Source organism: Nomascus leucogenys, chromosome 16, assembly GCF_006542625.1.
Source record: "Nomascus leucogenys isolate Asia chromosome 16, Asia_NLE_v1, whole genome shotgun sequence".
Taxonomy (NCBI): Eukaryota; Metazoa; Chordata; class Mammalia; order Primates; family Hylobatidae; genus Nomascus; species Nomascus leucogenys.
Genome location: NC_044396.1, coordinates 90,806,005 through 90,825,413, shown reverse-complemented (window position 1 = coordinate 90,825,413; position 19,409 = coordinate 90,806,005). Strand labels below are relative to the sequence as shown.

The 19,409-nt window shown below is 45.6% G+C and overlaps 1 protein-coding gene across 2 annotated transcripts in view; it reads left to right on the top strand.

Moving 5' to 3' along the window:
* Positions 1 to 19,409, top strand: part of COL22A1 (collagen type XXII alpha 1 chain) — a 327,746-nt gene that overhangs the window by 90,866 nt on the left and 217,471 nt on the right. For both annotated transcript variants that reach the window (XM_030795302.1, XM_030795301.1), the window contains exons 7-10: positions 4,837 to 5,112; positions 13,153 to 13,233; positions 14,251 to 14,373; positions 18,418 to 18,462. In XM_030795302.1, the coding sequence (XP_030651162.1) occupies positions 4,837 to 5,112; positions 13,153 to 13,233; positions 14,251 to 14,373; positions 18,418 to 18,462 (525 nt within the window). The remainder of the gene's footprint in view (positions 1 to 4,836; positions 5,113 to 13,152; positions 13,234 to 14,250; positions 14,374 to 18,417; positions 18,463 to 19,409) is intronic.

Here is a 19,409-nt window from a genome sequence, read left to right as displayed (position 1 = left end):
TTTATCTTTCTGAGTCTTGGTTTTCTTAGCTGTAAAATGGAAAATAGAGTACCTATCATGAACTGTTGGTGGGAGAATCAGATGGAATAATGGCCTGTAAAGCATCTAGAACAGTGCCTGATACGTAATAAAATCTCATCATGAGAAGTTCCCTTCAGTGTTCTTCTGAATGAAGCTCTGAGTCCTGTCTTTACTCACCTCTGGTGTGTTTCAGCTTTCAGTTCCCATGAAGGTAGGACAGCTCTCCACCAGCACACAGTCCGGTGAGGAAAGAGAAATCTGAAATTCAAAGCTATCAACACCATCTGTTGGTTTGAGATAAAACAACACTACTATTTGTTCTCTGCCAAATCCAAATCCCCTTGTTCTCAAGTCACAGACAAACCATTTCTTTCTCCTCTCCTAGAAAAATTAACTGGATGAAGATATTACTCACTTTCAGCTGGGAGATACTGACTAAACTTTCACTAGGGGCTAAAATAAAATAAAAGCTTGCTCAAGCAATTGGACTCCAGCAATCACACTCATGGCCTGCCATCTGAGAGGGCAAGACATTCTTAAACAGTGAGCTCACTCTCCCAGGTTGAGGCTGGGCCCTGACTTCAGATGCATTTGCTTATCAACATGTACATGCTCTTAGTAGGAGCTGGGGATTGTTTGGAGGGCTTTACAAATACTAATTCATTTAGTCTTCATAATAACTCTGAATATTTTCTACTGTTAGCATCACAGATATGAGGAAACTGAGCCACAGAGAGGCTAAGAAATTTGCTTACCTTTTGACAGGTAATAAGAGCAGGGGTTGAGATTTGAACCCAGTCATTCAGGTTCCTACATCTGTGCTTTTAACCACATGCTCAGCTGGCTTGTGTTCCAAGCCTGTCCTGATCAATTAGTCCTGTTGAATGGTTTTTCCATAACATCCCTGGTGATACTGAGACGCAGAGACATTTTCAAACTTAACTGCTGAGAGGCTTGATTTTGTAAGTGTGGGAGGCTGAATGGAGGAGTCGGGATTCTTCTCCAGAGGCCACTTTTCTGGAGAAGTCCGTTGCATTCCCATCCAACTCCATCTCCAATTGCACAGGTCTTGCTTCTCCATTTTCTCAGGGTCTGGTGCAGTGGGACTGGGCACCTGACATTACATTCTTGTGGGTGAGTCTGCACCGCCCCCTCAGTCTGGGCTCTCTTCCTTCATGGCATTTGCAGAGCTGTCTGTGCCCTCTCTGCCATGTGTGCATCTTCCCCTCCTTCTGTCAAAATGAATAATGGGATGAAATACCACAGAGCCATGCAGAGATGAAGTCTGTCTTGAGATTTGAGATTCCTGTGTGAAGAGGCACACAGAAATTTACCCGTGTTAATCAAGGCTTGGTTGAATGCCCGGCACCAGAAGTGCCAATGATGCTCACTTCCATGCCCTGGGGAAATACTGGCTAGACACAGGAAAGTTGGATAAAGACCTATAGAGAAGATGAACTGTGAGCAGAGTGGTATCGGTTGCATGCCCATGCACTCTGTCAGTCATTGTAGATCTACAGATAGAGAAGTTCATCTATAGATATATATGTGCATGCTTTCATTTGCCATTTACAACCGCCCTTAAAAGCTGCCATTTTCCCCATTTGTCATTTGGGTAAACTGAGGCTGGGTTTCAACAAGTCTTGTAGGCCAGTGTAGGGACTTTTTGTTTGAGAAGAGACTCTGTGGAGTTGCACAGGCCCAGAAATAGGAGGACAAATTAGGAGAACATAGTAGTGATCCAGGCAAGTGTGGATGCCGGCAGTTATACTGAGATTAGGAGAAACAATCAGGTTATAGATTAATTTTGAAAATAGAACCAGTAGGATTTGCTGATGGAGCTGACATATAAAGTGCCTTCCCCAGGGCCACCCAGCTAATATTGGTAGACACAAGACATCAGACTGCTGGGTGCCCTCCCTTGCTCTATATCATGCTAGAGGCAGAAACAATGGTAAAGTCATGTCCCCAGGAAGCTCTGAAGGTTCAGGGACACAGTGCTCGAACATGTGAAATAGAAGACCATGTTTAATCATGGAAGTATTAGCTTTATGTGTATTAGAAGTATTAGATCATTAGACAGGGTTTCGTAGTTTTCTATTTTATGCCCTACTCATAGCATAAAATAGATGATGCAATTAAAATAAATCCTAGTCTTCCTTGGTTGTACTGAAGCCATGTGGAGCACAGAAAAAGAGACCAGAAGACCCAGGTTGTGTTGAATACGTAGCTGATCCCCCTGCACTACATGAGCACCTTCCTTTAACTACAGAGACTCTTATTCATTTGTTCATTCCTTCACGCATTCAGTACTTTTTTATTGAGTGCCACTGTGTACCATGTGTTTTTCTAGCCAGTGGGGTTACAGAGATGAAGAGAGAAAGTGCCTGTTTAAAAGGATGGACATGAAAGACAAAAAGGTGAACAAAAGACATGGATAAGATAATTTCATATACTGATGCTGTGCTGTGAAAAAAGTCAATAAATGGTTGGGCACAGTGGCTCATGCCTGTAATCCTAGCACTGTGAGAGGCCAAGGCAGGCAGATCACTTGAGGTCAGGAGTTCGGGACCAGCCTGGCCAACATGGTGAAACCCCATCTGTACTAAAAATACAAAAATTAGCTGGGCGTGGTGGTGTGCACCTGTAGTCCCAGCTACTCAGGAGGCTGAAGCAGGAGAATTGCTTGAACCTGGGAGGTTGAGGTTGCAGTGAGCTGAGATCACCCCTCTTCACTCCAGCCTGGATGACAGAAAGAAAAAGAAAAAAGAAAAGAGTCAATAAATCACATCTTGGGATGTGAGAACAGATGGCCAGGCTAAAATCCAAGAGTATGTGTTTATCAGGGAAGGTTTCACTGCTGTGATGCCTGTGAACTTACTTGCTTAATTCATTATTGCAAATATTTAGAACAGTGCCTGGCAAATAATAAATACTATATAAATGTTATATATATATATATATAATAATTCTCATAATAATCCTCATGACAATTCATTTAATTAAATTTTCATGGATAAATTTATATAATCCTCTCCACAGATAGGCACTATTATTGGTCCCATATTACAAATGAAGAAGCTGTAGAGAGGTTAAATAACTTACCTAAGGTCACACAGCTAAAAAGTGATTTATTGGTTTAAATGTAGGCTGGCAAGGGACAGCCCCCACTGGGCCCACATTTTTGATGAGTGCTGTAGCAAAGTAACTGGGGTTAAGGGAGCTGATGCAGTTAAGGGATAAGGGTTAAGGAAACCAACAAGAAATGCCAAGGCATCCCAGGATCAGCCACAGGAGGAAGCTACCACCTGGGCCTGGATGGGCAGGGGAATGGGGAGGAGATGGTGAGTTCTAGTCACAGAGGAGGATATATGTCCAAACAACTGGGGCACATGGAGGGACAAAGCCACTCAGGAGCCACAGGGAAGCCAGGAGGGGTGGGAGGAAAAAATGCCCCATCTCTCTCTCTCTTCCCGCTCATTGGTCTGCATTCCAATGGACTTCCCATGGGCCAAGCTCAGCTAGAAGCCAAAGGGCCCAGGATCCGAGATGAAGAAGTCCTGAAAGGTCAGATCCTGGGAGCAGGGAGCCCCAGGGAAGGGCAACACGTGAATATTAGAGCAGATGAAGACTAACCTTCCAGAGATGGAACAAGGAAATACTTATTCTTTCATTCACTCAATGGATACTCATGTTCTGTGCCTTCTATTCCGTTCATACTTTTGTGCACTGATTGTGTATCTGTTGCCCACTGTTGTGTTCCTGACACACGGCATGTTGCCTGCTGGGCACACAGAATGTTTGGTGAATATTCTGGAGGGATGACAAAATGAGTACATGGATGAGAACATACTCATTTATTCATTATTAAAAAACAATCAGGCTGGGCGTGGTGGCTCACACCAGTAATCCCAGCACTTTGAGAGGCCAAGGTAGGCAGATCATTTGAGGTCAGGAGTTTGAGACCAGCCTGGCCAAAATGGTGAAACTCTGTCTCTGCTAAAATCAATAAAATTAGCTGAGTGTGGTGGTGCACACCTGTAATCCCAGCTACTCGGGAGGCTGAGGCAGGAGAAGAGAATTGCTTGAATCTGGGAGGCAGAGGTTGCAGTGAGCTGAGATCACACCACTGCACTCCAGCCTGGGCATCAGAGTGAGACTCCCATCTCAAAAAACAAAACAAAACAAAAAAAGAGAAGTAAAACAGTAAAATCTTCTCCAGAATTTGCCCATTACAAAATGCCTGTGCATTTTGCAAAGGCTACCCCAATGACCCAGACGGATCAGACCCCTGTTATCAAGAAACATTATTTTATGGGAGCCCCAGCTTTATCCTCAAATGAGAGACAGTGTAGGGTAATAGACCAGGCCAGAAGAGATGTTTGGTTTAACCAGCTTACGGTTTTAAAGGACACTGAAACTAGTTAGGATTTCTGGCTGGTCTCACAACTCAAGCTCCTCTGTGCACGAATTGTCTTGGAGTCCCGCCAAAGCTCTCTTACCTGCATAGCCCTTCCAGACAGTTGAGGCTGTGACCCCTGCGTTAATGTATGAGTGCAATTATTCCATTTAATACCGGGTTTAGAACAGCCTGCAAGGTAGACATCAGTAACACCATTGTGCGAGGAGGAACCCGAGGCTCTCAGAGGTGTGAAGGAATTGGTCCAAGGTCAGAAGGCAGGTGACCAGCTGGTAAGAGTCACAGCCAGGGTTGACTCAGGATTGCCAGGTCTGACTCTGAACTCCCATTTCCCATTCTCTTCTTTTCCCTTGGCCCCAAGAAGCTCAAGGAGTCTCTGGTCCTTCCCTCCCCAGGTCTCCATCCGGCTGGATGGTGAAAACAAGGCAGTGGAGTACAATGCTGTGGGTGCCATGAAAGATGCTGTCAGGGTGGTCTTCCGAGGTTCCCGGGTCAATGACCTCTTTGACCGGGACTGGCACAAGATCGCCCTGAGCATCCAGGCCCAGAACGCCTCCCTGTACATTGACTGTGCGCTGGTGCAAACACTACCCATGGAAGAACGGGAGAACATTGATATCCAGGGCAAGACTGTGATTGGCAAGCGCCTCTACGACAGTGTGCCCATTGACGTGAGTACCAGGGGGCCTTCTGCAGCCCAGGTTCCAGGCCACCGGGGAGAAGCCTTGGGAGCTAAGTGCCCTCAGTGTTCTCCACACCTGCATGAACCATGTACCAAATCATCACCTTGGACCGTCTTAGAAGGAAAGACCCTGACTCAGAAAACTGCCATATTGGAACCGCAATTCACCATCACCCATGTATTAACTCATTCAGTTATTCAACCATTCCATCAATCATTCATCATATATACATTGAGCACCTACTATGTACCAGGCACTGTGCTCAGCACTGGGGACACCAGTACCCACAAAAGAGAGCAAGACTGAAATGGCTCTGGCTGCATAAATAATTTTAGAGAAAGGTAGCTCCTAGGTCTGCAAAGGTCACACACACAAATACATACATATATGTACATATGTATATGAATATATATATGCATGTAGGTGGATAGATATATAACAGTTTCTGATAAATTTAAATACAGATTTTTTTCCTTCTTCCTTGATTGTAAAAAAGATTGGAAAATATGTGGAAAATAAACAACAATCATCCTCATTGCACCAACTAGGGATAACAACTGGTAATAACTGAACATTTATCTTTCCATCCTGAATCAATGTTCTTTCCTTCTTTTATTTTTTCTCTTCGCTCCTTACTTCATTTCTCTTCTGTTTTTTTATTCCTTTAATTTTTCTTTCTTCCCTCTAGCAATACATACCCAATATGTAGCCACAGAGATGCATACACCGTAAGTATGTACGTAATACAATACACACAGACACCTTGCAAGTGATCCACATGTTCCGTCTTCAAGCTGAAGTCAACCTTAGCTCCCATGCCCAAGAGCATCCCCCACTGCCTGAGAAATAACAGGAAACATGATGTGGGGAAAGCTCTTTCCAAAACCATTTTAGGTATCCATGTATACATAAGCATAAGCAAATATAGTACCATTAGGCATAGGATAGATTCTTGGAAGTTTATGTAAATAATGGACTACATCTGGCCTTTTTTGTTTTCTTTACTCAAAATTATGTGTCTAAGCTTTAATTTTTTTTTAGCTAAAGCATAATACTTTGTTATATATTCATTCGTACGTCATTCGTTCTCCTGTTAGTGGTGTTTACATAGTTTCTAATATATCACTATCATAATTAGCAAGCCTTGGACTTTGAAAAGGGGGGTGCATCTCCATGCACTTTACTTATGAGGAAAATGTGAGCAACAGCTGCCCTTTAAGCTTGAGACAGAGATGAATTGAGAGCATTTCTTGGAGGTATGTACCCTCAAGTTTAATGATTGGGCTGTGGGGTACACAATTTTTAACTTTCCCACGTATTTCAAATTGCTCTAGAAAGTGACCTTTATGTGTGTGTGTGTGTGTGTGTGTGTGTATGTTGTGTGTATATATATAAATTATATATAATATATAAACATTAAACGTTATGTATATAAACATATACATACATTATAGATATAAATTATATAGATAATGTTAATTTATATCTATATAATTGTATATAATATACCATTATATATAACTATATATAATATATAAACATTATATATAGTACATATAAACATTATATATAGATCTATATATATTATATCTATATAATGGTACATTATATAGATATAAATTATATGTGTATAATGTTTTGTTGCTTTGCCAGTCTGCTGGGCATACAGGGTTATATTGTGGTTTTCATCTGTGTTTGCCTGATTACCATTGAGACTGGAAATCCTTCCCTATGTTTACTGATGGTTCCCACGTCCCCCTTTGGTGATGCTAGGCCATATCCTTTGCCTGTTTTACTACTATGCTAGTTTTCTTTACTGAATGATTTCTAGATGATCTTTACATATTTTGTATAGTAATTGCTTATTTGTTATACATGCTACAAAATTGTTTCCTGGTCTGTCAAACATAAACCATAAGAAAAAATGAGTAAGTTAGCAAACATAAAATTTTAGGAAGTGGCATTCCTGCAAAAGACATCATAAACAAGTTTATAGACTTTGTCTTAACTTGCTTTGTTAACAGAACGATAAATCATCAACAACCCTGTGCATACCGATTTTTAAAAATTAAGCTGAGAGTGATTTGGTCAGAGATAGTAGGGAGAGGAGAGATTGGACCTTGCAGATGTGGGAGGACAGACACACACAAACTGCAGCTTACATGCCAGCCACTGCCAGCCAGCTGCAACACCATCGCCCATTCACACACTGGTTATGTTTTCCAGGCTTTGTTTACTGTTAGTTTGTTTAATCTCTGAAATGGGAATCACACCTTGTTTGTTTTTATATGCAGTTGCTGAGGGGATGAAATAGTAAGTGTGGAACCAAGTTAAGCAAAAAATAGTAAACTCAAAGTAAAGCTATAAAATTATTACTCAGCCTGCTACTAATTCTAGCTACTTGTGCAAAGACTCTGTGCCAGGCATTGCACTAAAGTGCTCCTTTACCCCATTTCTGACCAAAATCTTTACAACTTTAGAAAGTAGATAGAGTGGACATCCTCATTTCACAGATGGAGAGAGACGCTCCTGGAGAATTTGAGGACTCTTCTGAGATCACACAGCCAACAAATGGCAGTTGGGGTTTCCACTCACACAGCCCGTCTTCCAGGTCCATTTGCAAACCTCTCCCTGCCTAAGATAACAGACATCAAAGGGCTGGACAAGATGGAGCTATGGGGGTATTCATGACGCAATAAGGATCACTGTTATCTCCCTCAGAGTGTGCATCACGGTCACAAACACAACCCCTCTTAATCCTAAATTCAGGCTAGGTGGGTGGATGCTCCTCACATTTTATAGGTGGGGAGACTCCAACTGCAAAGTATCAGGTGACTTGTTTAAGTTCCCTGCCTTGGGCAGCCAGGCTAGGACTCTGGCTCTGTGAGCTCCATGGTTCTACTGTCAGCCCCTGAATAACAGTCCCTGAAACAGATACCCTCTGAGCTGTAATGAACCCAGAGAGCATCTTATCCAGCCCCTCATTTACTCTACAGACAAGGGTACAGAGGCTCAGAGGGAATAACAAACATGTCCAAAGATATAGAGCAAGATTAGATCCTTCTAACCCTGGTTCCAAACATACAACAATGAGATTTCCACTATATTTCTATTTGAGGTAGTGGGAGACTATATTTGACTTAAAAGTCTCCTAAAAACAAGAGCCAACTTTAGCAAATAGCCCCACATCCCTAAAAATGCCTGTCCTAGCCTTTGAGTTAAACAAAATTGTTTTGGAGTCCAGGCTTCCCTATAGCCTCTCTGGTGCTGTTTCCTCAGCTGTAACATGAGAAAAATGAGCACTCCCTCCACAGGGTTGTTGTGTGATTAAATGCTGTATCATATGTGAAGTGCTTGTAAAACTTCCTGGAATACTGCCAGCTTTCAATAAATGCTAGTCATCATGAACATCATCACCACCATCTTCATCACATTATCATGGTGGTGGTGTCAGGTTTTGAAAACAGGAAGAGGATTAGCTTCCTGGTACTCTCCAAGGTACCCATTTGTATTATATGGTCGACCCCTAAACAGGGGATTGGAAATCAGACCTGAGTTTCCTTCTGGACACATCCCTACCACATACAACACCCTAGTATAGCAGAAGTGGTTGGTTCCCCACCTATATCCCCCTGGGTCCTCATCATTTCAGTGCATACCAGCTGTGCTGCCAATTGCCTGCACCTGTCTTGCCTGAGGGCTTTCCCTCTCCACCAGAGACAGTGCTATCCATTATCAAGCAGGCATCAATACCCACAGGAGCAGCCCTCCACCAAGGACTGGTGGCAGTTGGAGTATCAATACCTCAGCTCCCTCACCATTTGGCATCCTAACTGTGAGTCACATATTCTTGATGGGCTCCAGAGTTCCCCAACACGTGTAAACTGCAGATGCTCACAGTGGTAACACCCTTGATAACAGCCCTTTACTGGCTAACTTCCTTTCCCTAACTCACTTTCCAGCTCTGCTACCAGTGCTCCCAAATTAAATAAAGATGCTACTTTTTGAATAGACATTTCTAGGTCTACTAAACTAGACTAAAACACCCAGGCCAGTGGCCTCACCTCTCTGCACCTTCTCTTCCTCATCTATAGAAAGGAGACAGTGGAAACTCACACCTGTCAGAGCTATTGTGAGGATTAAGTGAGATCACTAGTATGTAAACACAGCACCTAACAGTGCCTGGCACATGGGGAGTTCTCAGCTGGGTTAGATGCAATAGAGAATAATGAAGAGTGTCCATGGGTGTATTACACCCATTGACTATTCCATGTTGCATTTTTATATTAAAACCAAGTATCAAGAAAATATATAGGAGAATCAATACATCTCTACCTCTTAGTAAATCTTCCAGAAGCATCAGCTGTGGTACTTGTAGCCACATGGTTTGGGGCATCCTACACATTCTACACTGAAGCTTCATCTGTGGCTGACACTGTGCTGTCATGGGCTCTGTTTCCCTTGGTCCCCACCACAGCCCTGTGAGTCCATCTCACAGAAAGGAAAACTGAGGTTCAGTTTTCCTAACTTGACCAGCTGATATGACAGAAAAGTAGAGCTGAGGCTCAGACTGGGCCATGCTGAATGCAGCCTTCCCTCTGTCTGCTCCCTAATTGGTTTCCACACTGCAGCCAGCAAAGGGTCTCTAAGCTGCTGATGGGTGGGACATGGAGGAAAGCTGGGATCCAGGGAGCCAAGCAGACCCATGCAGCAGTTCAACCCATAATTGCTGAGGGCAGAAACCTGAGCAGGACTTCCAGACAGGAGTGGGGGAGCACAGTGATGTCAGGAGGTGAAATCCCAGGGTGTGGGGCAGGGAGGAAAGGAAGAGAAAGATTGAGTGGCTGGGGCGATGCTGGGATTTCAGGCCATCGGAAAGGGGCCCCTCTTGGCTCAGAGGACCTCTCACCTCACCTGAGAACGCCTCTGTCCAGATCCCAAGCCAGTGTGCTCTGTCCCTGGCCTGCCTCCTGTCTCCTTCTTCTCCTTCCCTGTCCCTGCGGCCTTGCCAGGCAGTCCCAGCTGCTGCAAGTATGTTTGATAATGAAGAAAGCAGGGCTGTCTCTGAAAGTAGGCTTTGTTCAAAACCACAATTTTTCATTTTGTCATTTTCTCCTGTTTCTGGGCTGGTGTCTCTACAGGAAATAAAACAGACGGATGAATGGTATTGTTATTGTTTCTGCTGAACAAAGTCAGTGGGGTGAGGGGCTACACTTTGAGGGGCACTTCAGTGTGCAGAGGGACTCCCGAGTCCAACATGGGCCTGAGAAGGGAGCAGAGGAGTTGTAAGTCCAGGGCACTTTGCATCAGTGTTCAACGCAATAAGCGTTCCCCTCTCCACTGACTGAGCTCAAGCTCCATTTGATAAATGCCTATCTTTTCATCCACTCATCCACCCAGCCATCGATTCTATGACACTTTTATGAGTCGGACTCCTCCAGCGAAGGACAGGAGACAGGAGACCTTGCCCTCGTGGTCTATGTTCTATTAGGGATGTTTAAAAAACTGAGCTAAGAAACAGAATCATTCATTGTGGAAAGTGCTGTTAGGACCACATTCAGAATGTTGTGCTAGAGTGACAGGGAGGTCCTGTGTGTGGACAGGCGACTGAGGAGCCAGCGCAGGAGGGGTGGCAGGAGGAAACCAATGTGGCTGAAGGAAAGGGAGCGATGAGCATGGCAGACTAGGGGTGAGCTTGAACCATGTCCTGCAGGGCCTGGGGAGAGCGAGAGATTGTTGACAGCTCTGATACATTAGCAAGAGTTCGGCTTTCGTGCTTCAGAAGGCAGCACTGCCTGGGATTTGGTCCTTGCTCTCAGAAGTCCTGGAGCCTGGGAGGAAGATGGACATACAGACGTCTAATTATCCTACAGTCTGCTGTGTCTGATGTTAGCTGTCTGTGCAATGTATTAGTCTGTTCTTATGCTGCTAATAAAGACATACCCAAGACTGGGTAATTTATAAAGGCAAGAGATTTAATTGACTCAGTTCCAAATGGCTGGGGAGGCTTCACAATCATGGTGGAAGGTGAATGAGGAGCAAAGTCACATCTTACATGGCAGCAGGCAAGAGAAAGCATGTGCAAGGGAGCTCCCATTTATAGAACCATCAGATCTCATGACACTTATTTACTATCATGAGAACAGTATGGGGATTCAATTATCTCCACCTGGCCCCACCCTTGACACATGGGGATTATTACAATTCAAGGTGAGATTTGGGTGGGGACACAGCCAAACCATATCATGCAAGATGCACATATGGCAGAGAAGAGGGCCTGATGAATTCTTGGCTGTAGAGGGAGGTGTATCAGTTACACCTGTGGCTGCATAACAAGTTATCCCATCTCCCCCAGCAAAAGCAGATTAAAACAACAAACATGTACTGTCTCATAGATTCCATGGATGAGGAATCTGAGAGTGGCTAAGCTGAGTGGTTCACTCAAGGTCTTTCACTGGCTGCCCTCAAGCTGCTGGCCAATGCTACAGTCATCTCAAAGCTCAGATAAGGCTGAAAAGCCACCTCCAAGCTCACTAGGGGCTGTTGGAAGCTTCTTGTGAGCTGTGGAATGGAGGACCTCAGTTCCGCTAGTTAATGTTTGCAGCCACCCTAATTCCTTTCCACCTGTGCCTGTCCACTGAGTAGCTCACAACATGCTAGCTTCTGTGCCCCATGGTGAGTGATGAGAGAGAGTGGGACAGACAGACAGAGAGAGAACACACTGAAGACAGCAGCCAGTCTTCTTATGACCTGAACTCAGAAGTGACATGCCATCACTTCACACCAGGGGAGGGGAATTAAGTTCCCAATCTGTGGATGTATTTGAAAAACAGCCACAAAAGGGGATGCGTGAGTATGGCTCTGGGTGGTGACTGGGGAGATTGCTCATTGCTCAAGGGCTTTCCTAGAAGAGGCACCACGTGCCAAGGTGTGAATGTGCAGGTGTGGTTTGCCGTGCGGTTAGATGCTGCAGAATGCAAGTGCAGAGTGAAGAGAGGGACACCTGGGGAGCCAGGCAGAGCCAGGCCCTTGGAGGTGGGGTGTCCCACAAAAGGGCCTGGGCTTTGTCTGTAGACTCTGTGTGTGTGAATGTGTTCGTGCATGTGGATGTTTTAGCACCACAGCCCCTTTAAATTTTAGGTTTCTTATGTGTTACGTCTTTAAGGGGCTGTCATATTAAAGGTGGTAATAGAAGTAAGTTTTTATTTTAAAAGTTCACTGAAACAACTGGAAATGACTGGAGAGGTTGAAAATAGGGATATGTGGAACTTGGAGGCCTTTGCAATAGCGTCATTAAGGATCTTGTTCAATGCAGTGCTGGTGACATGGAGAGAGGATGATGGTGTGCCCCTGTGTGCAGAGCAGAGGGCAGAGGCCTTAGCACCTTCAGCATAGAACAAAATGCTGGACTTTAACATGTGTCCTGAAGCCCCTTGCACGGGAGCTCTCCCTTAGAGAAGGAAGGGGTTGTATTAGTCTGTTCTCACACTGCTAATAAAGACATAACACAAGACTGTGTAATTTATAAAGGAAAGAGATTTAATTGACTCATGGTTCCATATGGCTGGGGAGGCCTCACAGTCACGGCAGAAGAACAAGAGACATCTTACTTGGTGGCAGTCAAGACAGAATGAGAGCCAAGCAAAAGGGGAAACCCCTTATAAAACCATCAGATCTCATGACACTTATTCACTACCATGAGAACAGTATGGGGGAAACCCTCTCCATGATTCAACTATCTCCCACCGGGTCCCTCCCGAAATACGTGGGAATTATGGGAGCTACAATTCAAGATGAGATTTGGGTAGGGACACAGCCAAGCCAGATCAGGGGTGTGAGCCAATGATGCTTAGCTCCTTGTCAAAATCCAGGGTGGAGCCCAGGATAGGAATGTCCCAGGGGTGGACTCAGGTAGACCCCCAAGAGGAAGTGGAACCAGATACCAGCACGGGGCCTGTCTGAAACCATGGAGGTTTCTGGGTTCCAAAGTCCCTACAACTGATCCTCTCTCCTTGCTTTCCTTTCCAGTTTGACCTACAGCGGATTGTGATCTATTGTGACTCGAGACATGCAGAACTGGAGACTTGTTGTGATATCCCCTCGGGTCCGGTGAGCAGACTCTTGCACAGAGAGGATGGGAGGAAATGGGTTTGTGGCCTCCAGAGGGAAGGGGAATCCAGAGCTTAGGGATGGGTGGTTGGGGGTCAGGGAGACATCCACCGTCAGAATATGGCCTGAGAGGGAGCTTAGGGTGTGGGCTGGGGAAGCCAAGCCATGCAGGTTCCTCCAGGGCTACTGTGGTCTGTGCCTTAGTCAGTGTAACCCCAGTGCTGCTAGCTGAGTGATGAGGCCTTGCGCTAGGGGATGTAGGAGGCAGGGGCTGGGAGGGTGTTTCTAAGGAGGGGATGACTGTCCGTGCCACCAGCGCCCAGAGGAGGGAGAGGCCGCACTGTCCCGGGCTGGTCAGCAAGACAGGGAGGTCAGGACATGGATGGCCCAAGAGACCAGGGTTTGCCCCTTCAATCCCTCTGTCCAGGCTCTGCTCTGTTCTCGGACCTCAACCTCTGCCCCGTTTCAGGCCTCTCCCTTTCCAACCCTCTTTGCCAAGCCCTGGTCACAAGGCTTGCTTGAAAGACGTGAATGATAATGGAGGCTGCTTCCCGGGCTGCAGGGTGAGATCCACGCAATGCCTGGTTAGCCTCATCCCCAGGTCCCAGTTCCAACTCAGCCAGCACACCCGGCTCAGGGCTCTTGTGGGCTGCAGATAGACAGCAGGTGCTGGGAATGTGGAGCCAGATGGACCTGGTTGTGGAGTCAGAGGGTGAGGGAAGAAGAGAATGGGATGAAGAAGGAAAAGGAGGAGGTGAGAATAAGGACAGCAGGAACTGCTGAGCACTTGCGAGGTGCGAGACGGTGGGTGGTTCACCCAGATTGCTGAGCCAGCCAGTGAAATGGCTGAGCCTGGGCTGGCCAGGCCTTCTGCCCCAAGGCCTCAGGAGAGACATCCTCAGCGTTTTCTCAACCTTTGCCTGCCTGGTTCCCAGGAAGCACCCGACACTGTGCTTCTGCCAGGGAGTGCCTGCTGAGTGAAGAGCCAGGTTCTGACCTCCTGGGCTTTCCTTCCAGTGCCAGGTGACCGTGGTGACAGAGCCTCCACCTCCACTCCCACCCCAGCGGCCTCCCACCCCAGGCAGTGAACAGATTGGGCTTTTGAAGACCATCAACTGCTCCTGCCCAGCTGGAGAGAAGGTAATGTCTGCAGTCCACCCTCAGCCCCCAGCCCTCAGCCCCAGCAGAACCCTGGGTGGTGCAGTGGGAGTTTCCCATCATGCACGTGGCCTTTCAGGGCAGGGGGGCACCAGGAGGCCCTTGGCTGTCAGCTCACAGCACCCTGTGTTGTGCCTTGGACCTCTTGCTTCTTATGCACACTGGAAGGGGAGATCTGCCCACTAGGCCCTGATGAACGCTTTCTAGAAGCAGAATGTACGTTCCCCGGGCTTCCTAGGTTACTCCTTTATGATGTCCACTCAGGGGTGACTGAGTCAAATGAGATGCTGTTTGAGAATAAGACTCAGAAGAAGACAGTGAGCGAGGATTTCTATGTGCTTTGCAAGAACACACCCTCATTCCTTTCTTCTCAATGTTTTCTTTGATTAGCCATTCACTGTCATTCATATATATATATACATGTATATATCTGTGTGTATATATGCGTGTGTATGTATGTGTGTGTATATATATGTGTGTGTGTGTATATATATGTGTGTGTATGTATGTGTGTATATATGTGTGTATGTATGTGTGTATACGTGTGTGTGTGTGTGTGTATATATATATATATGTAGAGTTTTATCTATGTGTTTCTATTTTTAAAAAGTGGTGCATTTCTGTGAACACCACCACGACTGTCCTAGAATGGACTGAGACTAGAATAAATATCTCACTGTGTGCCCAGGGCTGTGATTTGTTTTCTTTTTCTGTAGACAGTGACCCTTGATAAGGGGAAAAAATGTTCTTCCGCATTTGAGTAGAAACAAAGATTTACAAAAGGCGAACGCCAAGTAGAACTGTGCTGGGGAAAGCCTCTGTGAAGTTCTGCTGAGCCAATGGCCCTGGGGCCCTTCAGCTCCTGTACCGGGCTGTATTGTCCCTCTCTATCTGTTCCTCTCAGCTCAGTCCCTGCATGTGGGAGGTGCTTGGTGACTCTGCTGGGGACAGTGGACGCGTGGACAAAAAGGCGAGATGGCGGTGGGAGTTAACTGGAGTGGGGCTGCTCTGGGTATTGCAGCAGCAGAGTCTTCTTTCCAGAAGCCTATCCTGGTAGACAGACTGGCTTCCTTCTCTTCTCTCTTCTCCTCCGTTCTCCTCCACACTCTGCCTTTCTTCTTTTTGTGCTACCCAGAAAACCAGACCCTGAGGTACAGGGAGCCTTCAGGGAGTTCTCAGTTAATTCGGACATCAAACTCTGGCCTCCCTCGCCGGAGGCCCAAGCTGGAAGCCTGCTGTGAGCTGAGGCTATTTCTGGTTAGTGGGTGACCTTAAGAGCCCTTCAGCCTGGGGCCCGTGTAAGGGATGAGAGGGGGCAGAGGCAGGAGCCAGGGCTGGTGCACACAGTGCCAGGCAGCCGCTCCTCCACCTACCCCCGGCAGGCTAAGGTCCACCGCAGTCAGGCTGTGGATCTGGTTTTTACATGTCAATGAAATAACAGAAGCAGCTGTTGAAACCCAAATCTGTCGGAATCCTTGTTTAAAGCAATGAGCAGGATGAGTGATGGCATGGTGAGGTTTTGGTCCCAAGCCAGTGTGCACACAGCTGGACTGTGCCAGGAGCGATGCCAGACCCAATGCCTGCTCTTCTTTCAAGACGTCCCAAGGAATTCTTTTCTGCACACATTATTATCTGTGTCATTTCCCTCGTCCCTCCTTCGTGTCCTCTCCTTCCTTCCTCCTTCCCTCCCTCTCTTTCCTCCTCCTTTCCTTATTCTCCATCCATCCATTCAATAGTTATTCATTTAGCACCTGCTATTTCCATGACAGCATATTCCTTTTTCTCCCTGTACTTCTATTTATTATAACAATTATCACATTAGATTGAAAATGTCTCCTTATCGTTACTTCCATAAAATCATAAGTTCTGGATAGCACAGATTGGATCTTTCCATGTCTGTATTTTCAGCTACTAATATATAGCCTGGGACAGAGAAAGCCAATAAATACGAGCTGAGTTGATATATAAGTCAATCAGGGTATGAAGACATGGATGGACAGATAGGTGGATGGATAGATGAGAGGGAGGGATAAAGAAATACACCCTCTCACTTTGGGAGGCCGAGGTGGGCAGATCACGAGGTCAGGAGTTTGAGACCAGCCTGGCCAACATGGTGAAACCCCATCTCTACTAAAATACAAAAATTAGCCAGGCGTGGTGGTGTGTGCCTGTAATCCCAGCTACTCAGGAGGCTGAGGCAGGAGAACCTCTTGAACCAGGGAGGCGGAGGTTGCAGTGAGCCGAGATCGTGCTACTGCACTCCAGCCTGGGCAATAGAGTGAGACTCTGTCTCAAAAAAAAAAAAAAAAAAAAGAGAAAAAGAAAAAGAAATACACCCTCTCTTCCTTTAGGCAGGACAAGGTCCGGATGTTCCACTTACATATTTTCATCCCCACGCCTAGGTTGGCGTGACTCAATAATGACTTAATCATTTATTCATTCCTTCTTCTAGTGTCTAACCAAAGACATTAAGCACCCGCTATGTGCTGTGTACTATGCTGTACGCTGAGGTTTTAAGACAAATAGAACTTGGCCCTCAGAAATTCTGTAGTCTACACTCTGGTTAGGGAACCAGGAGCTCTGAGGCCTGGCTGAGCCCCAAGGAGCTCATAGCCGGCCTGCTAGAGTACTTTCCAAGCACAGGGCGGGTGAGAAGGGAGCCTGCTGCTTCCCTCCCCACAAAATAGCCCCGTGGAGTGGAAGAACTTCACAATGACCTCATCAAGCAGGTGTCATTTCTGTCTCTTTCATCTTTGTTTCAATAAAAAAAATACAACACAGGGGGCCTAGGAAGTCTGAATGTTTTCTCCTAGGAGGCAGAGCTCTGGCCACAGACAGACATTGTTTCCAGTGGTTTAAAACTTCAATTGAGTTTGCAAAACATTTTCATTATTCAGCTAGGTCAACATGATGCCTGGTGTTGCATCTCTATAAGCAAACATCATGGGGAGAGTGAACTGTGTACCAGGCGCTCTTGTGGGCGCTAGGTGAGGAGAAACACACAAAAAATTATTTATCTTCATTTGCCTGAACAAATGACACCTGTGAATGCATTTAAAAATGTACGTTCCTGAGTTGGCCAAGTGTGCAACTGTGAGCAGAGTGTAGATGGCTGTTAGCACTAAGTGCACACATAAATGGGTGTACTGCTGCCTTTTTTTAACGTGGTGATATTTACATCTATAAAATTATATTAATTGTGTTGCATTTGTTTTCAGCCTGGCGACATTTACATGTATCCAACACGTACAGATTACATTTGTAAATCCAGTAACCTGACCTTTACACATTGTTAAATTGAAACAAAATTTACATTTAGAAATAGCTTACATATATATCCTCTTTTGTATTTTAGTGAACAATAACTACATGAAACGCTAGCAGTCAACATAATTTTCTTTTTAATTGAAGTGATGATATATTCAGGTAAAAATAGCTAGCGAATACCACTTTGGGTTTTTAAATTTATTTGTGTGTTTAGTTTGGGTATTGACAAACTATATAACTGCATATATTTATGGGGTACAAAGTGATGTCATAATACATGTATACAATGTGGAATGATTGAAATTAGCTAATTGTCATATCCATCATCTCAAATACTTACCATTCATTATTCCTTCTGTATGAGACATGTAGTCTTTGACAACATGTGTGTATTCCTCCCGCTCCATAGCCCCTGGTAGCCACCACTCTGGCTTCTGCTTCTCGGTGTTTCATGCTTTTACTTACACAAGTAAGCAGAAATGTGGTATTTGTCTTTCCGTGCCTCAGTTTGCTTGTTTCTATCTTGTGTCCACCGGTAGCTGCATCTGGAGGCTGTGTCAAAGCTTCCCGTCTAGGTTTGCAGTTCAAGAGCAGAGACTTTCAGCACAGTCAACCAATTTCCTTGCCCAGCTCATTGGTCGGCGCTGGGCTCACTAAGCCATTGGCTTCTAAGCTTGTGGGGGTGGATTACCATCCAGTGATGACAGAAGGGGAAAATTAAAATAGAAACTTACTTTTTTGTTGTCTTTCTTCCTTTAGGGTGAAATGGGAGTTGCTGGCCCCATGGGGCTCCCTGGTCCAAAGGTCAGTACAGGCATGGCAGAGGTGTAGTTTAGAACCTCACTGGTCCTCTCCTTTGCTCTCTATGTAAGACAAAAGATGGTGTGTGGGGATGCTGTCGTGCCAGTATTTTGCCTCGGAGCTTGTTAAATTAGATGGATAAGAGCAAATGTCATAAATTCTGAACCTGGGAGCCTCTTAACTGCCCAGAACCTCCAGTTCTCAGTCTGCAAATACGAGCAAGAAAGGGTTCGATTCCCAGAGCCCTGGCTCAGGTCTCATTTGCTGCAACACGCTCAACTCTCCATGGTCAATTAACTTTGCAGCAATTGGTTGAAGCTGCTGTATTCCAGAAACTTCTAGGGGTTGGACTTTTAAGATTTATTAAATTGCATGACTCTTTAAACACACAAGTTCCAAATTCACTAATTGCACCAAGCCAGGTAGGGCCCCTCTGTCCTTAATCACAGAGTGGTCTCCTTCCTCTCTATCATTTCCCAGGGTTATACTGTTTATCAAGGCAGAGTGGAGAGTTCACCATCATCCCGTATTTGAACGAAGAACTGAGTGTGGGGGTGAAAACCACTAGAGACAGCTGGGCCTCTCCCTCCCCTCCCTTTCTTTCCCTTCTCTCCCTAGCCTCTGCCTCTCTTTATACGTCACTGTCTCTCTCTGTCTATCTCTCACTCTCTGTATCTCTTTTCATCTCTCTCTTTCCTTCCACTCTGTTCTCCCCCCTATTTCTCCTCCTGCATTTCTTAGTTTGAATTAATGCACTCAGCGCATCTTCAGTGAAACTCGCTAAGGGCCAGGCACTGAGGTCAATGCTAGGGTTAGAGGATGGTTTAGAGAGGACCTGACTCTCGCATGCCTGAGTCTCGTGGTGCAGGCAGACGAGGGAGTACATGGGATCTTTCTTTTTGCCCACTTCTTTCCCATCTTCCATCCTCTTCCACTGAACTGCAGTGACA